General features: G+C 39.8%; 1 protein-coding gene across 1 annotated transcript in view; it reads right to left on the bottom strand.

Annotated features, from left to right (window-relative positions):
• Positions 1-19,641, bottom strand: part of DNAH6 (dynein axonemal heavy chain 6) — a 320,342-nt gene that overhangs the window by 261,775 nt on the left and 38,926 nt on the right. Inside the window, exons 3-4 of the mRNA XM_058278997.2 lie at positions 15,113-15,289; positions 11,307-11,569 (exon numbers count right to left, since the gene is read on the bottom strand). Coding sequence (XP_058134980.1) covers positions 11,307-11,569; positions 15,113-15,289 — 440 coding nt within the window. The remainder of the gene's footprint in view (positions 1-11,306; positions 11,570-15,112; positions 15,290-19,641) is intronic.

Below are 19,641 nucleotides of genomic sequence, written 5' to 3'. Positions count from 1 at the left end.
ATACATTTCCACACTTCTACAGGAAAGCTAATTAAAACTTCTACATACATTAAACATCAGTAGTACACTCAGTCCTTCTCTTATCTCCTTTAAGAATCCACCACTTACCACCAGGTCTTAAAGATATTTTCCTACAATTTCTTCTACAAGTTTTATGGTTCTTGCTTTTATTTTTAGCTTTTTGATCCATTTTAAGTTAGTTTTTGGATAAGGTGTGCGATAGGGGTTCTCTTTCTTTCTTTCAGCTATGGATGTCCAATTCTTTCAGCACCTTTTGTTGAATGAATTGTTCTGCCCAAGCTGTGTGAGTTTGACAGGCTAGTCAAAAATCACTTGACCATACCTGTGAGGGTCTGTTTCTGAACCATCAATTTGGTTCCATTGGTCTATTGTGTCTGTCTTTAGGCCAGTACCATGCTGTTTTTACCACTATAGGTAGGTATTATGATTTCAAGTCTGGAGATGAGGGTTCACTTTTCCTTTTTGTGATGTTTCTGGCTATTCAGGACTCCTTACCCTTCCAAATAAATTTAATGATCGTGTTTTCAATTTTTTCTTTAAAGCTGGTGGAATTTTTATTGGGATTGCATTAAATCTATATATCAATTTGAGTAGAATTGACTTCTTAATGATATTTAGTCTTCCAATCCATGAGCATGCAATGTTCTTCCTGTTATTTAGGGCTTTTTAAATTTGTTTTAGCCCTGAGTTGCAGTTTTCTGAATACAAGTGCTTTACATCATTGGTTAAGTTTATTCCTTACTATTTGAGTTTTACCTGTCATATTTTATTTTCACCACTCTTTTGACACTTTTAGTTACTTTTACTGATCTTCATTTCTAGACTATCTTCTAGGCCTCTCTCTTCTGTCTTTTCTTTTCAGGCTCTAGCACACCCTTTAATATTTCAATTTTTTCCATTCTTTTCTTCATCTGTTCTTTTGTATCTTTACTTTCAGAGGCCACTTCTTCAAGCTCACCAATTCTTTCTTCTGCCTCCTCAAATCTGCTATTATATGATTCCAATGATTTTTAAATTTCATTGATTGCACCTTTCATTCCCATAAGATTTGCTATTTTTCTATGCATGCTTTCAAAGTCTTTGTGCTCATCCAGTGTCTTCTTAATATCCTTAATCTCTTTAGCCTTCTCATTGAATTTATTAAGGAGATTTGTTTGAACATCTATAATTAGTTGTCTCAACTCCTTTATGTCATCTGGAGGCTTATCTTGTTCCTTTAACTGGACCATAGCTTCCTGTTTCTGGGTGTGGATTGTAATTTTTTGTTGGTGTCTTCGCATCTGGCTTACTAGAGTATTTATTTTGGGTGCAGTTTTTCTCTCTAGTTTAGGGCTTCCTATCCTTCCTCCCTTGCTGGTTGCACGGTAGGAGCCAAGCATGTAGTTGGTGCTATAAGCTGTGGAGGCTCAAGCTGCCCTCATTGCACCAGGGACCAATGAAGCTTCTTCCAACTTTCTCCTTTGCCAGGGGTAGGGACAGAGTCACAGCTATGTGGAATAATCCAAGTACAGGCCTAGACTGTAGTTGCCCAGAGAGACTGATGGAGCTTCACATCCCTTTCTCCCCTACCTGGGTCAGGGATGGAGCTGCAGGTGTGGGCAACAATCTATGCAGTGCAGGTCTAAGATGACCGCAGTTGCCCTGGTAGACTTCTGATTTTCAGTCTATGTCAGCCAAAGTTACCTGCAGTTACCTGTATAGGCTGGCGCAGGGCTCCTCAGCCTCCTGTCTACCAGAGGTTGGGCTGAAGCCTAGGCAGGCTGCAGGCTGGTCTGCATGAAAGAAACTGGTTCCTGCCAACACTGAGAGTGTCATTCAGCCCGGCTTCCCTTCAGGCTTGGGTGGAGTCAGAATGGTGTCTACTGGCCTGTTTCTGACTTGGGCTGGTTCTCACCCCCCTGTTCCCAGGGTTATCTCTTAGCCAGCCAATTCTACCAATCAGTAGCTGAAATTGGCAGCCAACCATCTCCTCCTCCCCTGTTTCTGGGAAATGGAGCTTCCAATTCCCGTCACAGAACAGCTCCTGGGGCGACTTGTGCCACCAGAGAAAGATAATCACCGGCCTCCGCGGCTTGGCCGGTAATTTCCCAGAGAGGCTGGCGCAGTTCCCCGCAGCTTCCTCTCTGCTGGAGGTGGCACTGGGGCCTAGGCTAGACCTGCAATCTGACCTGGATGGGAAGAAGCCGGTCTCCACCTGCACTGGGATCCTCAGTCCACCCCACTTCCCCTTGTGCCAGGTGTGGAGTTCAGGTGGCGGCTCCTGGCCTCTTTCTGACTTGGACAGGCTCAAAACTTAGCTGTTCTCAGGATTATACTGTAGCTGCTGAATTTCCTCATCATAGCTGAAGCTGGTGCCCAACCGTCTCTTCCTCCCCCATTTTGGGGAAGTGGAGCTTTCGATTCCAGCCACGGAACAGCTCCCGAGGCGGCTTGTGCCTCCAGTGGTGGATGGGCACTGGCCTCAGGGGTGTGGAGCCTCTATTTATGAGTCTTCTCTGCAGATGGACAGTCTCCTCTTTCCATTCCTTCAAGGATGTTGCAGGATGCTCTTCTGGTCTTGTGGAGTCCCCAAACAGGTGCTCCAGCTAGCTCCAGAGAGCTCTGGGTATTTACTAACTGCCCTGTGGCAGGAGCTGACTCTAGGAGCTCCTTACTCCACTGCCATCTTGCTGGTTCTCCTTGGTGCCACTGTTTTTTAAACTCCAACAGCTTTTATTTTTCTTTCTTTGATAAATGCAGTGTTGAAACTTCTTGTGATAATGTGAACAGATTTAAAATCCAAGCAAATGTTTCCACTTGAAGTATTTAAAAAGCAATATGGGACTTCAGGGAAGGATAGAGGATTAGAGAAGCAGAGGGATCACATCTCTCCTAGAAAATATAGCTAGAGACAGGCAGAGACTCTCTGGAGGCTGCTTTGGGGCTCAGGCCACCAGGGGGGAAGGTGAGACACCACTCAGAAGAGAGAGGGGTGAAGGAAAGGAGCCTCAGCTGGCTGAAAAATCCCCTGAGCTAAGCTCCTGAAGCAGCACTGGGCACCCATCCCACCACCTTCAGAGCAAACAACAGTCTGTGGACTGCAGTGGTTGCTGACTGAGTGGATTTGCAGTGGGCCTCTTATCCAAGAAAGGGGAGAGTCGCTTGGCACATTGGGCAGCAAATGTGGTCTGCTGCATTGGGTGGGGGCTGAGACATTGTGCTGAGAATCAGCAGGAAGCTAAAGATCCTTTGCCTTTTCAAACACCCTCCCTACTGCCCTGGGCTGGTTGCTAAGGAGGCAGAGAGAGGGAGGATGCAGCAGGTCAAGAAAGGAGAACAGCTTTTGAGAAAGTTTGTGTGCTTGGCCAGCCTTGAGGACTCTGCTTCTGTACCACCCACCTTGGAGTTAGTGGGTACTAGGTACCCTAGTACCTGGCATCTGAGCTGAGAGGTCTGCCAAAGAGTGCCATCTGTTCACAAGACCAGAAAAGAACACAGCAGGCAATACATACATACATACATACATACATAAATAAGAGAGGGAAGCAGGTACCTTTACTTCCCCCCTCTCCAAGGCCCTTGGAAGCTGGCTTGCACCTCACTACTGGGTCCTTAGCCCTGATTTGAGCAGTTAAATAGGGGAAATCCTAAATATTTAGTAGGTAGAACCAAGAGTCAAAGAGCAGTGGTAGCACACAGCTACTTAACAGTAAATTCTGAGTCTAGAGAGAGAAACTGAACATCAGAATAAACTCAGCATCAGAATCAGATGCCTAGACATCAGCCCAAAATTACAGGCCAGACAAAGAAAAAGGAAGATATGTGTGGCAATTTGAGATTATTTTATGAATCTCCAAAAGAGAAAGATTATGTGTGTAAACTAATCTCTTCTTCTGGTGTGGTACCGTTTGATTTTATTGGATTCAGATGAAGGGCCCTTGATTAAATTACCTGTTGAGACAAGGGCTTTGATTCAACCACATCAGTAAGATATATAACTCAGGCTGAATCGCCACCCACTTGGGCCAACATAAACGGACACTCACTCACGAAGACACACGGGTAAGAGGGAAAGCTCTGTGTAGGGCTCTGGGAAGAGAGGTGAGTCATTTGCCTGACCTTGGGAAGAGAGCAGAGACTGATAAAGACAGCATGGAAAGATACGAGCCCCATGTCAAGATGTTACAGGAAGCCCTGAGAGACAAGCCCTGTGCCAGCCTGCAGCTGAGCCTGGGAAGCTGGGGCCACGGAGCCTCAAGAGAGAAAGGCCCAGAGGGCAAGGCTGAACCCTTGCATAGATCGCACCCATCTTCCTTCAACACGTGGCAAATGATTTGGTGAGAAGGCAACTGTGAGAGGGCTCTTTAGGGCCTGTAACTGTAATCTTTTACCCCAAATGAACGCCCTCTATAAAAGCCAATAGATTTCTAGTACTTTGCATCAGCATCCCTTTGGCTGACTAATACAATGTTACTCAGGCAAAGGAACAAATCAAAGCTCCAGATGAGACAAAGGACTTGAAACAGCTAATGAATGAGTTTTTTTTTACAAATCTCCTAAATCAAATAATGGAGCTGAAGGACAGCATGGCATTAAGAAGACAATGAGTGAGCACAAAGGAAAATATGAAATCTTGGGTAGAAAAATAACAGAGCTTATGGGAATGAAATACACAATAAGTGAGATTAAAAATACAGTAGAGGCACAAAACAGCAGATTTGAAATCATGGAGCAATTGAAATTGAAAAGAGAGAAGGGAGAGAAAGAATGGAGAAATATTGAGCAGGGGCTCAGAGAACTGAGGGACGGCATGAAGCATACCGTGTTAGTCAGCCAAAGGGGTGCTCATGCAAAATACCAGAATCTGTTACTTTTATAAAGGGTATTTATTTGGGGTAGAAGCTTACAGTTACCAGGCCATAAAGCATAAGTTATTTTCCTCACCAAAGTCTATTGCCACACGTTGAGGCAAGATGGCTGCTGATGTCAGCACGGGTTCAGACTTCCTGGGTTCCTCTCTCCCTGGGGCTTGCCTCTCTCCAGGCTCAGCTGCTCTGGAATCTCCACAAGTCCAGCTATAGACTATGAGGTGAAAGGCTTGTTTTTCTTCCTGGGGCCTTTTCTCTTTCCTCATGACCAAGCTCCTCTGTGTGCTCACTTCCCAGGGTTCCAGCTTAAAAACTCCAACTCTGTCCTTTGTTACATCTTTTATCTGTGAGTTCCCATCCACAAATGGGCGGGGACTCCACACTCTACTGACATGGCCCAATCAAAGCCCTAATCATAATTTAATCATGCCTAGGTACAGACTAGTTTAAAAACAATCTAATATCTCTTTTTGGAATTAATGAACCATATCAAACTGCTATACACACCAACATACATGTTACCAGACTTCCAGAAGGAGAAGAGAAGGGAAAAGGGACAGAAAGAGTATTTGAAAAAACAATGTCCAAAAATTCCCAAACTCTCAGGAAAGACATGTATATATGTGTCCAGGAATCATAGCACACTCCAATTAGAATAGATTAAAATAGACCTACCCCAAAACACATAATATGCAGAAGCCAAATGCCAAAGATAAAGAGAAAATTCTGAAAGCAGCAAGGGAAATGTGAAACATCACATAAAAGGCACATCCAGTAAGACTTAGTGTGAATTTCTCTTCAGTAAACATGGAGAAGACAGTGATATGAAATAATTAACGTACTGAGAGAATTCAGCCAAGAATTCTTTATCTGGCAAAACTGTCCTTCAAATATGGCAGTGAGTTTAAAATATTCACAGATAAACAGAAATGAGGAGAGTTCATAAACAAAATCTAGCTCTGCAGGAAACACTAAAGGAAGTTCTGCAACCAGAAAAGAAAAGAAAGAGAGTCTTGGGAGAGAGTGTAGAAGTGAAGACCGTCAGAAAGGGTAACCAAAAAAGGTAAACAGATGGGCAAAAAGAAGATACGACATATGAAAGTCAAAGGATAAAATGCTCGAAGTATAATACTTTTACTGTAGTAACACTGGATGGTAATGGATTAAATTCCCTAATCAAAAGACATAGGCAGACAAAATGGATTTAAAACTATATAAGTTATCCATATGTTGTCTGCAGGAGACTCACCTTAGACTCATGGATACAAATATTCTGATAGTGAAAGGATGGAAAAAGATATTCCATGCAAATAGTAACCAAAACAGAGCAGGTGTAGCTATACTGGTGTCAGATAAAATGGACTTTAAATGCAAAATAAGTGATAAGAGATGCAGAAGGCCATTATATTTTAACAAAAGAGACAATCTACCAGGAAGGAATAACAATAATAAATATCTATAAACTAATCAGGGTGCCCCAAAATATATGAGGCAAACTCTGGAAAAACTGAAAGAAAAAATAGAGATATCTACAGTAGTAGTTGGAGACTTCAACACACTACTCACATCAACAGATAGAACAACTACACAGATACCAACAAGGAAACAGAGAACTTGAACAATATGATAAATGAGCTGTACCTGACAGACCTATACAGAGCACTGCATCCCAAATTGCAGGTTATACATTCCTCTCAAATGCTCATGGATCTTTCTCTAGGATAGAACACATGTTGGGCCACAAGAGATAATTCAATAAATTTAAGAAGATTGAAATTATACAAAGCACCTTCTCTGATCATAATAATATGAAGCTAAAAATCAATAATAGTCCAGAAAAGGGAAAATATGCAAATATATGCAGGCTAAACAACACACTCCTAAACAATCAATGGGTGAAAGAAGAAACTGCAAGAGAAATTTTTTTTTGTCTTTATTTTTTTAATGTTACATTCAAAACATATGAGGTCCCCATATACCCACCACCCTCCTCACCCCACTCCTCCCATAACAACAACCTCCTCCATCATCATGGGACATTCACTGCACTTGGTGAATTCATCTCTGAGCACTGCTGCACCTCATGGTCAATGGACCTCTCCCCCAGTCCACCTGGTGGGCCATGGGAGAACACATAATGTCCAGTAACTGTTCAAGAGAAATAAGTAGATATCTTGAGATAAATGGAAATGAGAACACAACATACCAAAACTTATGGAATACAGTGAAGGTAGTGCTAAGAGGGAAATTTATAGCCCTAAATTCCTATATTAAAAAAAGAAGAAAGAGGTAAAATCAAAGCACTAACTGAACAACCAGAAAAACTAGAGAAGGAACAGCAAACCAATCCCAAAGCAAGCAGAAAGAAAGAAATAACAAATATTAGGGCAGAAATAAATGAAATTGAGAACAACAAAAACAATAAAAAACATACAGAGACCTACAAAACCAAAAGCTGGTTCTTTGAGAAAAATCAATAGTATAAACAAACCCTTAGCAAGACTAACAAAGAAAAAAAAAGAGAAAATGCAAACATATAAAATTAGGAACGAAAGGTGGGACATTAAGACTGACCCCACAGAAATAAAAAGGATCATAAGAGGATATTATACAAAACTGAATGCCAACAAATTAGACAACCTAGATGAAATGGACAAATTCCTAGAAATGCACAATCTACATTGACTCTAGAAGAAATATAGGAACTCAACAAACCAATCACAAGTAGAGAGAATGAATCAGTCATGCAAAATCTTTCAACAAAGGAAAGTCCAGGACAAGGTGGCTGTACACGTGACTACTACTCAACACTTTGAGAAGAACTAATACCAATCCTGTTTAAACTCTTCAAAAGTTTGAAAAATAGGGAAAATTACCTAACATTCTATGATGCCAACATCACCCTAATACCAAAGCCAGATGAAGATACTACAAGAAGAGAAAATTACAGACCAATCTCCCAATGACCATAGAAAAAAAATTCTCAAAAAAATATTTGCAAATCAAATCCAACAGCATATTAAAAGTATTCTACATTGTGATCAGGTGGGTTTTATTCCTGGTATGCAAGGATGGTTCAACATAAGAAAATTAATTGACGTAATACACCACATTAACAAACTGAAGGAGAAAAAACCACATATTCATCTCAATGATGCAAAAAAGGCATTTGACAAAATTCAGCATAATTTCTTGATAAAAGTGTTTCATAAGATAGGTATAGAAGGGAAGTTCCTCAACCTAATAAAGTGCATATATGAAAATCCCACAGCCAATGTCGTACTCACTGGGGAGTGGTCGAATGCTTTCCCTCTAAGATTGAGAACAAGACAAGGATATCAACTGTCACCACTGTTCTTCAACATCGTGCTAGAAGTTCTAGTTAGAACAATTAGGCAAGAAAAAAAAATAAAAGGCATCCAAATTGGAAAAGAGGAAATAAAACTCTCCCTATTTGTGGATGACATGATCCTACATTCAGAAAATCCTCGTATATCTGCAACAGAGCTGTTAGAGCTAATAAACGAGTTCGGCAAAAGGGCAGGATACAAGATCAACGTAAAAAATCAGCAGTGTTTCCATACACTAGTGATGAGCAAGCTGAGGATGAAATCAAGAAAAAAATTCCATTTACAATAGCACACAAAGACTCAAGTATCTAGGAATTTATTTAACCAGGAATGGAAAGGATCTGTATTAAGAAAATTATAAAACACTGCTAAAAGAAATCAAGAAGTCCTAAACAAATGGGAGGATATTCTGTGTTCATGGATTGGAAGACTAAACATTGTGAAGACGTCAGTTATACCCAAATTGATTTATACGTTTAATGCAATTCCAATCAAAAGTCGAATAGCCTACTTTACAGAAATAGGAAAGTCAATTACCAAATTTATTTGGAAGGGTAAAGGGTCCCAAATAGCCAAAAACATCCTAAAAAAGAAGAGCAAATTCAGAGGACCCCTGCTCCCTGATCTTGAAGTATATTATAAAGCTACAGTGATCAAACAGCAGGGTATTATCATAAAGATAGACAAATTGATCAATGGAATCAAATTCAGAGTTCAGAAATAGACCTTCAGCTCTATGGTCAACTGATTTTTGATAAGCCTCCCAAGTCCACTTTTCTGGAACAGAATAGTCTTTTCAACAAATGGTGAACTGGATATCCATAACCAAAAGAATGAAAGAGGACCCCTATCTGACTCCCTATATAAGAGTTAACTCAAAATGAATCAAAGACCTAATTACAAAAGCCAGGATGATAAACATCAAGGAGATAATGTAGGGAAACACAAAAGACCTTGTAGTAGATGGGGGTCTCCTAAACTTTACACACAAAAGCACTAGCAATAAAAGAAAATATAAATAAATGGGACTTTCTCAAAATTAAACACTTCTGCACCTCAGAGAACTTTGTGAAGAGGATAAATAGGCAACCTATTCAATGGGAAAAAATATTTGGAAATCACACAACTGACAAGGGTATAATAGCCATGATATATAAAGAGAGGCTACAACTCAACAAAAAGAGAAATGACCTGATTAAAAAATGGGCAAAATACCTGACCAGACATTTTTCTAAACAAGAAATACAAACGGCAAAAAAAAAAAAACAACACATGAAAAAAAAAAGTTCAACATTGCTGGCTATTAGGGAAATACAAATCAAAGATAAAATGAAATATCATTATACACCTTCTAAAATGTCCACTATTAACAAAACAGAAAACTGCAAGTGTTGGAGAGAATGTGGAGAGATAGGAAAACTTATTCACTGTTGGAGGGAAATGTAGAATGGCACAGCCAATGTGGAGGACTGTTTGACAGTTCTTAAGGAAGTTACATATATAACTACCGTGTGACCTGGCATACTGCTACTAGATATATACCCCAAAAAACTGAGAGCAGTGAAAAAAAAACAGACATCTGCAAGCTGATGTTTAGAGCGGCATTATTCACAATGGCCAAAAGATGGAGGCAACACAGATGTCTATCAACCGACAAATGGATAAACAAACAGTGGTATTTACACATAATGGAATATTTTTCAGCTGTAAGAAGAAATGAAGTCATGAAGCATATGACAACATGAATGGACCTGGAGGACATTATGCTGAGTGAAGCAAACCAGGCACAAAAGGACAAATACTGTGTGGCTGTGCTATTAAGATCAAAAAATAATGAGCAAACTCATGGAGTTAATAGCTAGAATATAAGTCACCAGAGAATAGAATATGGTGCTCAATAAATCCCATTGAATGTTTTGGGTTTTCTTAAGTTATCACTGCTCTTCCTATAAATTATTTCTCAGTGCTGTTAAGCTCTTTCAGATTTGTAATAAGTCCATTGTATTTAAATTATGATGAAAATGTTTTTCTTCTGTCTTCTCTCCAGTGCAGCCCCCTCTTTATCCTATTTTATCCTTCTCAATTGAGCAGGACCATTGGCCTCGGTGTCATCTAGTTCAATCAAATCTACAGAGCTGAAACAGGGAGAATAAGAGAATTCCAGAAGGAATTCTGCTCCCCCACCCCCTTGCCTCCTGCACGTGCTCTCTGCTATGTCATCTGCTGTGCATTCTTCTGTGTCTGCTTGTCTTCTCTTCTCATCTTCTCTTTACGAGGCACCGGGAACCAATCCTGGGACCTCCAGTGTAGGAGAAAGGCACTCGATTGCTTAAGCCACGTCAACAACCTGGTCTCCTGCGTCTCTCACTGTCTCTCCTCTGCGTCTCCCTTTGTTGCATCATCTTGCTGCACCAGCTTTCTGTGGCACGGACCATCAGCTCTCCATGGAAGGCCACCTGCCTTCATCAGGAGGCCCCAGGAATAGAACTGGAGCCTCCCATATAGTAAATGGGAGCCCAATCATTGGAGCCACATCCATTTCCCTGTGCTGAACTTTAAAGCAACTGGCTGACTCAAAATTGTGTAACTCTCCAAATTATAATATCATCAACAAATGTGTCTAAAGCAACAAGAGAGAAAGCACATGTATGTATGTGTATTATTCACCAATATTAATATCCTAAGTTATTGAGCTCATTTCTTAAAAATCCTTATTCTACATTATAAGGGAAAGCTGAAATGACATGTCAAATAACTCATGTTATCACCTACTTTTTATATATTGCCATTCTTTTCTTGGTAATCACAAAATATCAAAAATATGCTTTTACTACTGATGAAAAATAGATATCTAACTATAGAGAAGCACAGTTAACAGTGTACTGCTCCATAAACATGGTTAATGCCCATAAGTAAAGATAAATGGGAAAAATAAATAAAATTGTTTTGATTAGGAATTCATTTACCAATGGGTAATAACCAAAATTGATCACATTTGTCATTCATACATAATCAAGTATGGATAATATTTGCAATTTTACTTGTAATTTTCAATGTTAAACAAATTACTTCAGAAAAGAGAACTTACTTCAGGTTATATGTATCATATTCAATGGAAGACTTTGGCACTGCAGAGATCATATAAAGAAATCCAAGATTTTCATTTTCACGCACTATTTTAATGATTTGCAAGGGGTCACGAATGTTGGCTTTAATGACTTCTTCCTGTTCATGAAAAGTGTACTCTGGGTAAACTGAAGAACTAGTCTGGTAGAGACCTCTTCTTCCAATACCGGTACGTGGCAGTTTAGGAGGCGAGGGACAGAATGTCTCAACAGTGGGCCGATGCATCTAAACAAAGCCAATTGTAAGGAAATGAATTTTTGCAAAAGAAAATGCACAAATGCTATATAAAAAAAAAAAGGGACAAGAGGTTATACATGAGGGTTAATTACCATACTGCATGACATGTTTAGGGCTCTGAGGCAAGCATTCTGGACCTGGAAATCACAAACTACTATTAGGCAGTAACAGTCCTTCTCAGAACTCCCTCTCCAGACACCCACCCTCTACCCTCAAAAAAGTCCCAGGGTCGGTTCGCATTGCCTTCCCCTCTCCTTTAGTTCAAGGTTTATTTCATCAAAAAGACCACCTTTCTGTGTTAATGAAACCCTGCCCCTCCTTGCTCAATTGCTCTGCATCAGCCTCGTCTGGGACCTCTTATCCCAGCCTCCTGCCCTGTTCAGACCTGGATGCATTTCAGTGAATGTCATCTTGGGTAGCGGCCATCAAAACTGCTACGTGAAACGCCACTGTTCTGTGAAGGTGGGGGCGGTTGCCTCGAGTGTTGGGAATCATGGAGGAATAACCTTGGAGAAGCAGACATTTTCTTAACTCATAACTGCTCATCTGTAGAGCAGTGCTTCTCAAATTTAAATGTACGTACAGATTGCCAGGGAGGTCTCGCTAAAATGCAGATTTTGACTCGGTCAGTCTGGGCTGAAGCCTGCGAGTCTGCACGTCTAACCTGCTCCCAGGCGATACAGATGGAGGGAGCTGGTCACCGACCACGCTGCCCCACCACGTTCGGGAACCTGAGCTCTGCTCTAATCCCTGGATTTCACTGTCCGTGCTCTCAGGGCCAACACGCATCTTTGCTCCTCCCTGGCACATCTTGGAGTGACTTCACCCACATCCTTTCCTCCCATGGAGGAGGCTAATGACCATGTTTAAGGAAATTTGATACAAACTCCAACCATCACCACCTTGCCTCTCTGATAATACAGGGACAGTCAGCTTTAAGACAAAAGAATCACCATAAAGAACAGGCTTTGTTGAATAACTAGTGTAAATACATACATGATTTCTTTACTGCCCTGTGATGGTTAGGCTATCGTGTCAACTCGGCCAGGTAATTGTGCCCAGTTGTTTGGTCAAGCAAGCACTGGGCTAACTGTAACACAAGGGCATTTATGGACTTTAGTCACCATTGACTTTACTGCAGTGGTAAATCATAGATAGCTGATTACAATCACATCAGTCAGGGACAGTGCCATCAGCAATGAGCAATGCTTAACCCAATCAGTTGAATGCCTTAAAAGGGGAAGGGATTCCAGCATTGAGAGAGAATTTCCCAGCTCGTCTTTGGACAGCCAACATCTCCCAGAATTCATCAAGAATCTTCATTGGACTTTCACTGCAGCCCCTGGTTGCAGCCCGCCTGCGGAACCTGGACTTGTGCATCCCCATGGCTGCTTGAGAGACTATCATAGAGTTGCATACTATTGACAGATATCTCTTGTTGAGTTTGTTTCTCTAGAGAACCCTGACTAATACATGCCTGTTATCATAGCTGATAGAGGCTGAGATTTCTTCAAGTGATTTATTACCACATGCTCTGTGGAACAACTTTCCTCCAAAGTTTGTATTCACAGGGGTAATGATTCTTGGCTATTGATTAAACATATTTTGTTGAACAGAAATGTCAGAGGAGAAACCTGGAATATTCAGAGCTGCATCTGGTTGTAAAAAGTCTAAAGGCAATACATCTTTGAACTCCAAAGAAAAATGTGTTTTTCCCCCTTCTGGGCAGGGTACAGCAACAACGGCACAGCAAACACCCAGAACCAGCCTTATCCCAATTTTTTAAACAAGGGATATATTTATTATTTTATGAGACTAGAGTATTAGTATTTTTAGAGAAAAGTGCATTTCTTTCCTTAACAACCTTTTCCTTTAATATCCTTTAAAAAGTTTCCTATATTAGAAGTGACAGATTTCTTCACCAATAGGACTAAATATTTTCATCTGAGCATTTATTTCTAATTACGTAATACAGTAGGATGGTGTGACTCAATTTAAACATTCACATACATTCAGATTGGGGGTGGTAAATGAGGCATTTCTTTGTTAACTGTAGAATACTTACTTGTAGATCTCCTCCCTGATGGATGACCAGTCCAATTTGATTGGCCAATACCTTCCTCAATTACCAGAAGCCTCCAACATTTCTTCCTTCCCTTTTTTATCTCCCATGAAATCCTCATTGTTGCATTTCCTTTTTAAGCTCATTCCAAAAGACCAAATTCACAAAAATGACCTTGCCTAGGAATAAATACCCTTCTCGTTTTACATGCAATAGACTCCTTCTTCCACATTTCCTTTCAACCACTAACTCTTTACTGGATTCTTCATTGTGTGACAACTACAACGAGGGAGTACACTATCTGACATTCCTTTTCAGCCCCCACTTCCATCTTGGATGAGCACACAATTTTTCACCAAGTTCAAGAACTTAAAGCCCATTTTATACCAAATGAATTAACTTACAGGCAAGCAGATCTTTCCTGGCTCTACTTAAGACAGCTCTCTCTACTTCAGAGAAACCGCATTAACCAAGGCTGTATAATTTCACAGAATTTATCACATAATTTCATTCTCCCTGGATGATCTCACCAAAACCCGTGGTGAGCCTCCTTCCACCTGGCATCTCCTTAACCTGCCAATGCTTTCCTTTTCTCTGCCTGATTAACTTTCCACCCATTCCTCTGAGCACAGCTTTTCCTCTTCTGATGGGTCTCTTGGCCACTGGGTATCAGCATTCCCTCAATTTAGTCCTCTACCATTTTGTCCCTTAAATTACCAGCAAGAACTCTTTTCATACCCCACTGGGCTGGAGGACTCAGGTGTCTGTCTACCTACTTCCAGATGCTGAAATCTTTGGGGACAGAGCTTGTGCTCAGCTTGCATTTCCAACACTCCAGCCTAATATCTCCAACACAACTAGCACTGAGATGTTCAGTGAGCATCAAAGGGTCCCTCAGCAGGAACCGCAGAGAAATCCTGGCTCCACTGGCTCTTTTACTGTGGGTGTGCCTTTCATGTTTTCTACCTCCTGTTACTTCCCTTAACACTGGTACTCATATTAGCCAACACTCTGGTGGTTTCTCCCCTGAGCTTCTAATCATTTTTTTCTTGCCAAACAACTTCACTCTACAACACTCATCAATTACAAAAACTGTCTTTCCCTCTCTTTTCAGTCTCCATTTTATCGCCATTTTATTCACCAAGTTCTTCAAAGATTCCCATTTTCTGGCAATAGTGATGATGATTTCATACGAGTTTTAATAACATTCACAAAACTATTAAGTCTTATTTTAACCTGCAAGTGAAGGTCATAAGACATTGTACAGCAGTGAAAACTTCCTTTACAATTTTCCTCTACTGTCCAAGTTCTCCGTACATAAGAACCTAGAAATACTGTAATCCCCAAACCTATTATGCAACCTGACAGAAATAGATTTTGCTACTATTCACATGAATTAAAAGGACATTCACAATTTAGTTATATAAACTAAAATTAAATTAAAAGATTCAATTATTATAGTACTCTACCTGCTTTTTTCCCACAGCATCTTGAGCTTCAGAAGACTGAAAAAGTGATTCAGCAGAGGGTCTACCTTCTTTGCTGACTGTAGAAGATTTTAGGATTCCAGAACGGATTAACTTAATTCGATTCTGTTGATATATGTATTCTGGCTGCTTATGATCTTGGTAGACTTTTAGCACTGGCTTTTGGGAAATAACAAAATATGTTAATCTTTTTAACACTGTAAATTTGTTTTATTCTTCACAACATTTGGATGCTACCCCTGCTGGAAATTCATTTCCTTCCTGGACTAATATCCTATCCAAGCCACAATCCTGATAGCAGCTACCACTTTTGTCTGTGTCTGGCCTATTGCTTTACTAAGACTTTTTTTTAACCTGGTTTCTGTGCACTTGGTACCTTAAAGGAACAATGAATGCCGCTGGGACAGAAAGAGCTCAGAGGCATGAATTCATACACCTACTTATTGTCCATTACAAAGCCCCACCATTCACTATCACTGCTATTGTGGGGAGAGGGATACAACCTCCTACCTGAAAATCACCTCTCAATTCCCATAGCCAAAACTGAGTGAGGATCTAAAGAATGATGGCATTATTTTACAAATTAAGGAATAAAAATTTAGCTTTTAAAAATGATACACTGAAGGAACTCACCATAATGGCTTTTCTAATCATTATGATTTTAACATGATAGTTAATCTCTAATACACTGGAGTTAGAAAAAGGCTTGAGAATAAGTAGAGGCAAACAGCTGTGACGTTTCCAGGTATGAGTAAATTGCAATAGTTTGGGATAAAAATCCCTCTTAAGCCATTTATTGAAGAAAGGGAAAAGAATAGTCGGTGTTACAGAAATGTAATAGGGATAAAAAGGAATAAGGACCTCAGCTATAAAACAGTGAGGAAAAGTTAAGGAAAGAAGAAGAGGCAGTGTTGATTTAGACAGAATGACTACTATATAGAGACCAAATAACGATCTGCAAAAATGGTAAGAGTAGGGTACATTTACGAAACCTTCTCTGAAACCTAATGAAATGAACAAGGCAAGTTTAACTGAAATTAAGGAATGATTGTCACCAATATATAACAGGTAGATATAATTAGGGTAAAAGTGAAGGAACAATGGGAGTTAAACACACGACTAACACCCCCCATACACACACACATTTGAAAACATAATGAAGAACAACAAATTACCCTCCAAATTGTGACAGACAGCTGACTTACCTACCAGCAACAATGGGAGACAGAAGAGTGTGGACTGAAATTTTCACTCTAGAATTCTATGCCCAGTAAAAACATCTTTCAACAATTGAGGTAATAAAGAACATTTTCATATAAGCAAAAATATATATGGTAGAATCCATTACCAGTGCAATTGCATTAAAATAAATGCTAAAATATTTATTTTAAGCAGAAGAAAAGACAGGAAAGAATGAAAAGCAGAAAATATAAGGTAAATTCAAATAAGTATCAGATGAATAAAGAGTATAATAATATATCTTATGGAGTTTAGGATATAGACATGAAATATGTGATAAATAGTATAAAGAATTGTAATCTGGGAGGTGATAATATTGGACATGGACAATATTCTAGGGTAACTATTTCTAGGTTAACTATGAACAGGATAGTAACAGAGTAGATAAATTCCAACTTATAGCTTGAAAACCAGAATCAAAAAGCAATCAATTCAATGCAATAAAATATAGAAAGGAAAACAGAGCAAGTTGGACATGCAGAAAGCACAAAAGATTGGTATAAGATTTAAACCTAAGTATTTCAGTAATTACAATAAATATAAGTGTACATATATAAGTGAACTAAGTGTCAGTTAAAAGACAAGACTTGTCAGCATGGCTTTAAAAACAAATCCCACTCTATGTTGTTTACAAGAGACAGATCTAAACTATAAGCACATAGAAGAATTGAAAAAGGATGGAGAAATTATAACATGCAATTATCTATGAAAAGAACAATGGTAAAGCCATTTTGATATCAAAGTAAACTATAAGTCAACAGCATTACTAGTTAGAAAAAGGGTCACTTCATAATAATAAAAGGGTTCAATCCACCAAGAATATAAAAATTTTAACTTTATATGCAACAATAATATGGCCTCAAAATATATAAAGCAAATAAAACTGACTCAGAAACTAGGATCACTAAATCAAAAGCCCATTTATACCTATAACAAAACAGCATGGTAAAGTTCCCCCCAAGAATCCCCAAATCCAAGTAGGTAGTGACAATCCACCAAAAATCTATGTGATACGAGGATCTGTGCTGGAGGAAGCAGAAAGAAGACAATGGGGAATGTGTCCTGAGGGTGAGAAAATCCTAAAATTTCCAACACATGATCAGTGAAACTTACGACAGAAAAAACTGAGGAAAGCAGTGGAAGCTGGGTGAGAGTTCTCCAATTTCAGTCCACAGTTGGCTGATGTAAAGTCTGAAAATGGTAAAATGGTCTGAATCCTATAAACTCTGAAAAGTAACAAAATAAAGCTCCATCCTAAGACAAAGTGCCACATGGAAAAAATCAGAGAAACAGACACAGTAGGAGTGAGGAAAAAGGAGGTACAGACAAATGTGTGCAAGGCAAAGAGGAAACAGATTGTGGTGATGTGAAACTGTCACAATCTGTTTCCTCTTTGCCTTGCACAGATTTTCGTACCAGGAGAGTTGGGTGCTCCTTTAGAAGCTAGACAAACTGTGAGGTGCTTGATAGAAAAAGCTCAGACCACATTGAAGAGACTGTTGGTATAAATACAGATGCTAAAGGTATTTCTATGAGGCCTTATCAGGAAATGATTAATGTGTTATTGGAATATGGAGTTACGGCAATCCTTGTTTTTTGATTTTTTTGTTTCATTTTGTTTTTTTGAGGTACTGGGGTCAGGGATTGAACCCAGGACCTCATATATGGGAAGATGGCACTCAACCACTGAGCTCCTCCAAGTTGTTTTTTTTTCATTTGTTTGCTTGATGGTTATTTTTTGTTTTTAGAAGGTACTGGGGATCAAACCCAGGACCTTGTACATGGGAAGCAGGTACAACCCCTTGAGTTACATCTGATCCCCTGATCCTTTGGGGAAATTAAATTCTGATGTTGCATGGAAGGCAAAACTTGAGAGTGATGAATCTGGATATTTTTAGCTGAAAAGATTTCCAAACTAAATATGGAAACTGCAGCCTGGGTTTTCGCTGCAGCTTACAGTTAAGTGCAAGAGAAAAGGGAAAAACTGAGAACTGAACTCATGGGCACAGGGAAATGAGAAATCAATGGTTTGGAAAATCCTGAGTTTCCAGAAAGTGAGGCTCCAGAGAACAGTACGCCATGTGAAGGTTAATTGAACAAGGGACCAATCGGCCATTTCAGTGCAACTCAGAATTAGAAATGCAGTTATCCAGGAAGGAACTGTGGAAAGCTCTTTTGTCTGATCATTCAGACCCCTATATACTACATGCAAAACCAACAAGTATTTTGCATAATTTGTATAAACAAAACCACTGCCAGCTTGGATTTTAGGACAAAGAAGGAGCAAATTGAAGGAAAAATCACTTGAAAGTCAGAACCATGGAAGCTGGGGTCTGGATCAAAGATATTTTCTTGGGCTGAGAGAATGTGCCGACACATGTATGGAAAGGGTGAGTCTGTCCAGGTGCTTGGAGAAGGTGGGCCTTCAACTCCATTGTTTAGTGCTGCCACCCCAGTGTCCTGAGAGGGTGGAACCTGTGTTCCATAGATTGCAGAGAGTCTGACCACCACCCCAACACTTGCAGAGGGTAGAACCTTCACCCCAGTGTTCAGAGAGAGCATGGCTGCTGCACAAGCACTTGGAAGGAGTAGGGCTGCTGCTTCCTCAGGGCTGGAGGACAAAATATCATTCCATAGATGACTCTCAGACCTTGAAATCTAACTGAGTGTGCCCTGCTTGGTTTTGGAATTGTTTGGGACCTGTGATCCCTGTTTTCCTTCCAATTTCTCCCTACCGGAATGAGAATATTTATCCTATGCCTGTCCCTCCATTGTACATCAGCAGATAAACTATTCTCTAGGTTTCACAGGTTCCCAGGACAGACCACACCCATAACCAGTTTTGATGAGATTATGAATAAGATGTGAAAGACTTGTACACTGAAACTACAAAACATTGCTGAAAGAAATTAAAGAAGACAAATAAATGGAAAGAAATCCCATGTTCATGAATTAGAAGTCTCAATATTGTTAAGATGTTAATACTACCCCAAGTGATCTACAGGGTCAATGCAATTCCTATCAAAATTCTAGCCACCTATTTTGCAGCAATGGAAAAGCCAAATTCACATGGAATTGCAAGGAGTCCCAAAAAAGCCAAAACAACACTGAAAAAGTGCATCGAAGGAGGTTTCACACTTACGGATTTCCAACATTACAATAATGCAACAATAACCAAAACAGTGTGGTACCAATGTGAATCCTGTCTCCTTGAACTAATGGCTACTTTCACATTCAAGGCAGGAAATATACAAGGTAAGCCTATAATATCT

The sequence above is a fragment of the Dasypus novemcinctus genome, chromosome 17 (genome assembly GCF_030445035.2).
Source record: "Dasypus novemcinctus isolate mDasNov1 chromosome 17, mDasNov1.1.hap2, whole genome shotgun sequence".
NCBI classification, from domain to species: domain Eukaryota; kingdom Metazoa; phylum Chordata; class Mammalia; order Cingulata; family Dasypodidae; genus Dasypus; species Dasypus novemcinctus.
Note: the sequence above shows the minus strand (reverse complement) of the source record. Positions and strands in the feature narration are given on the sequence as shown.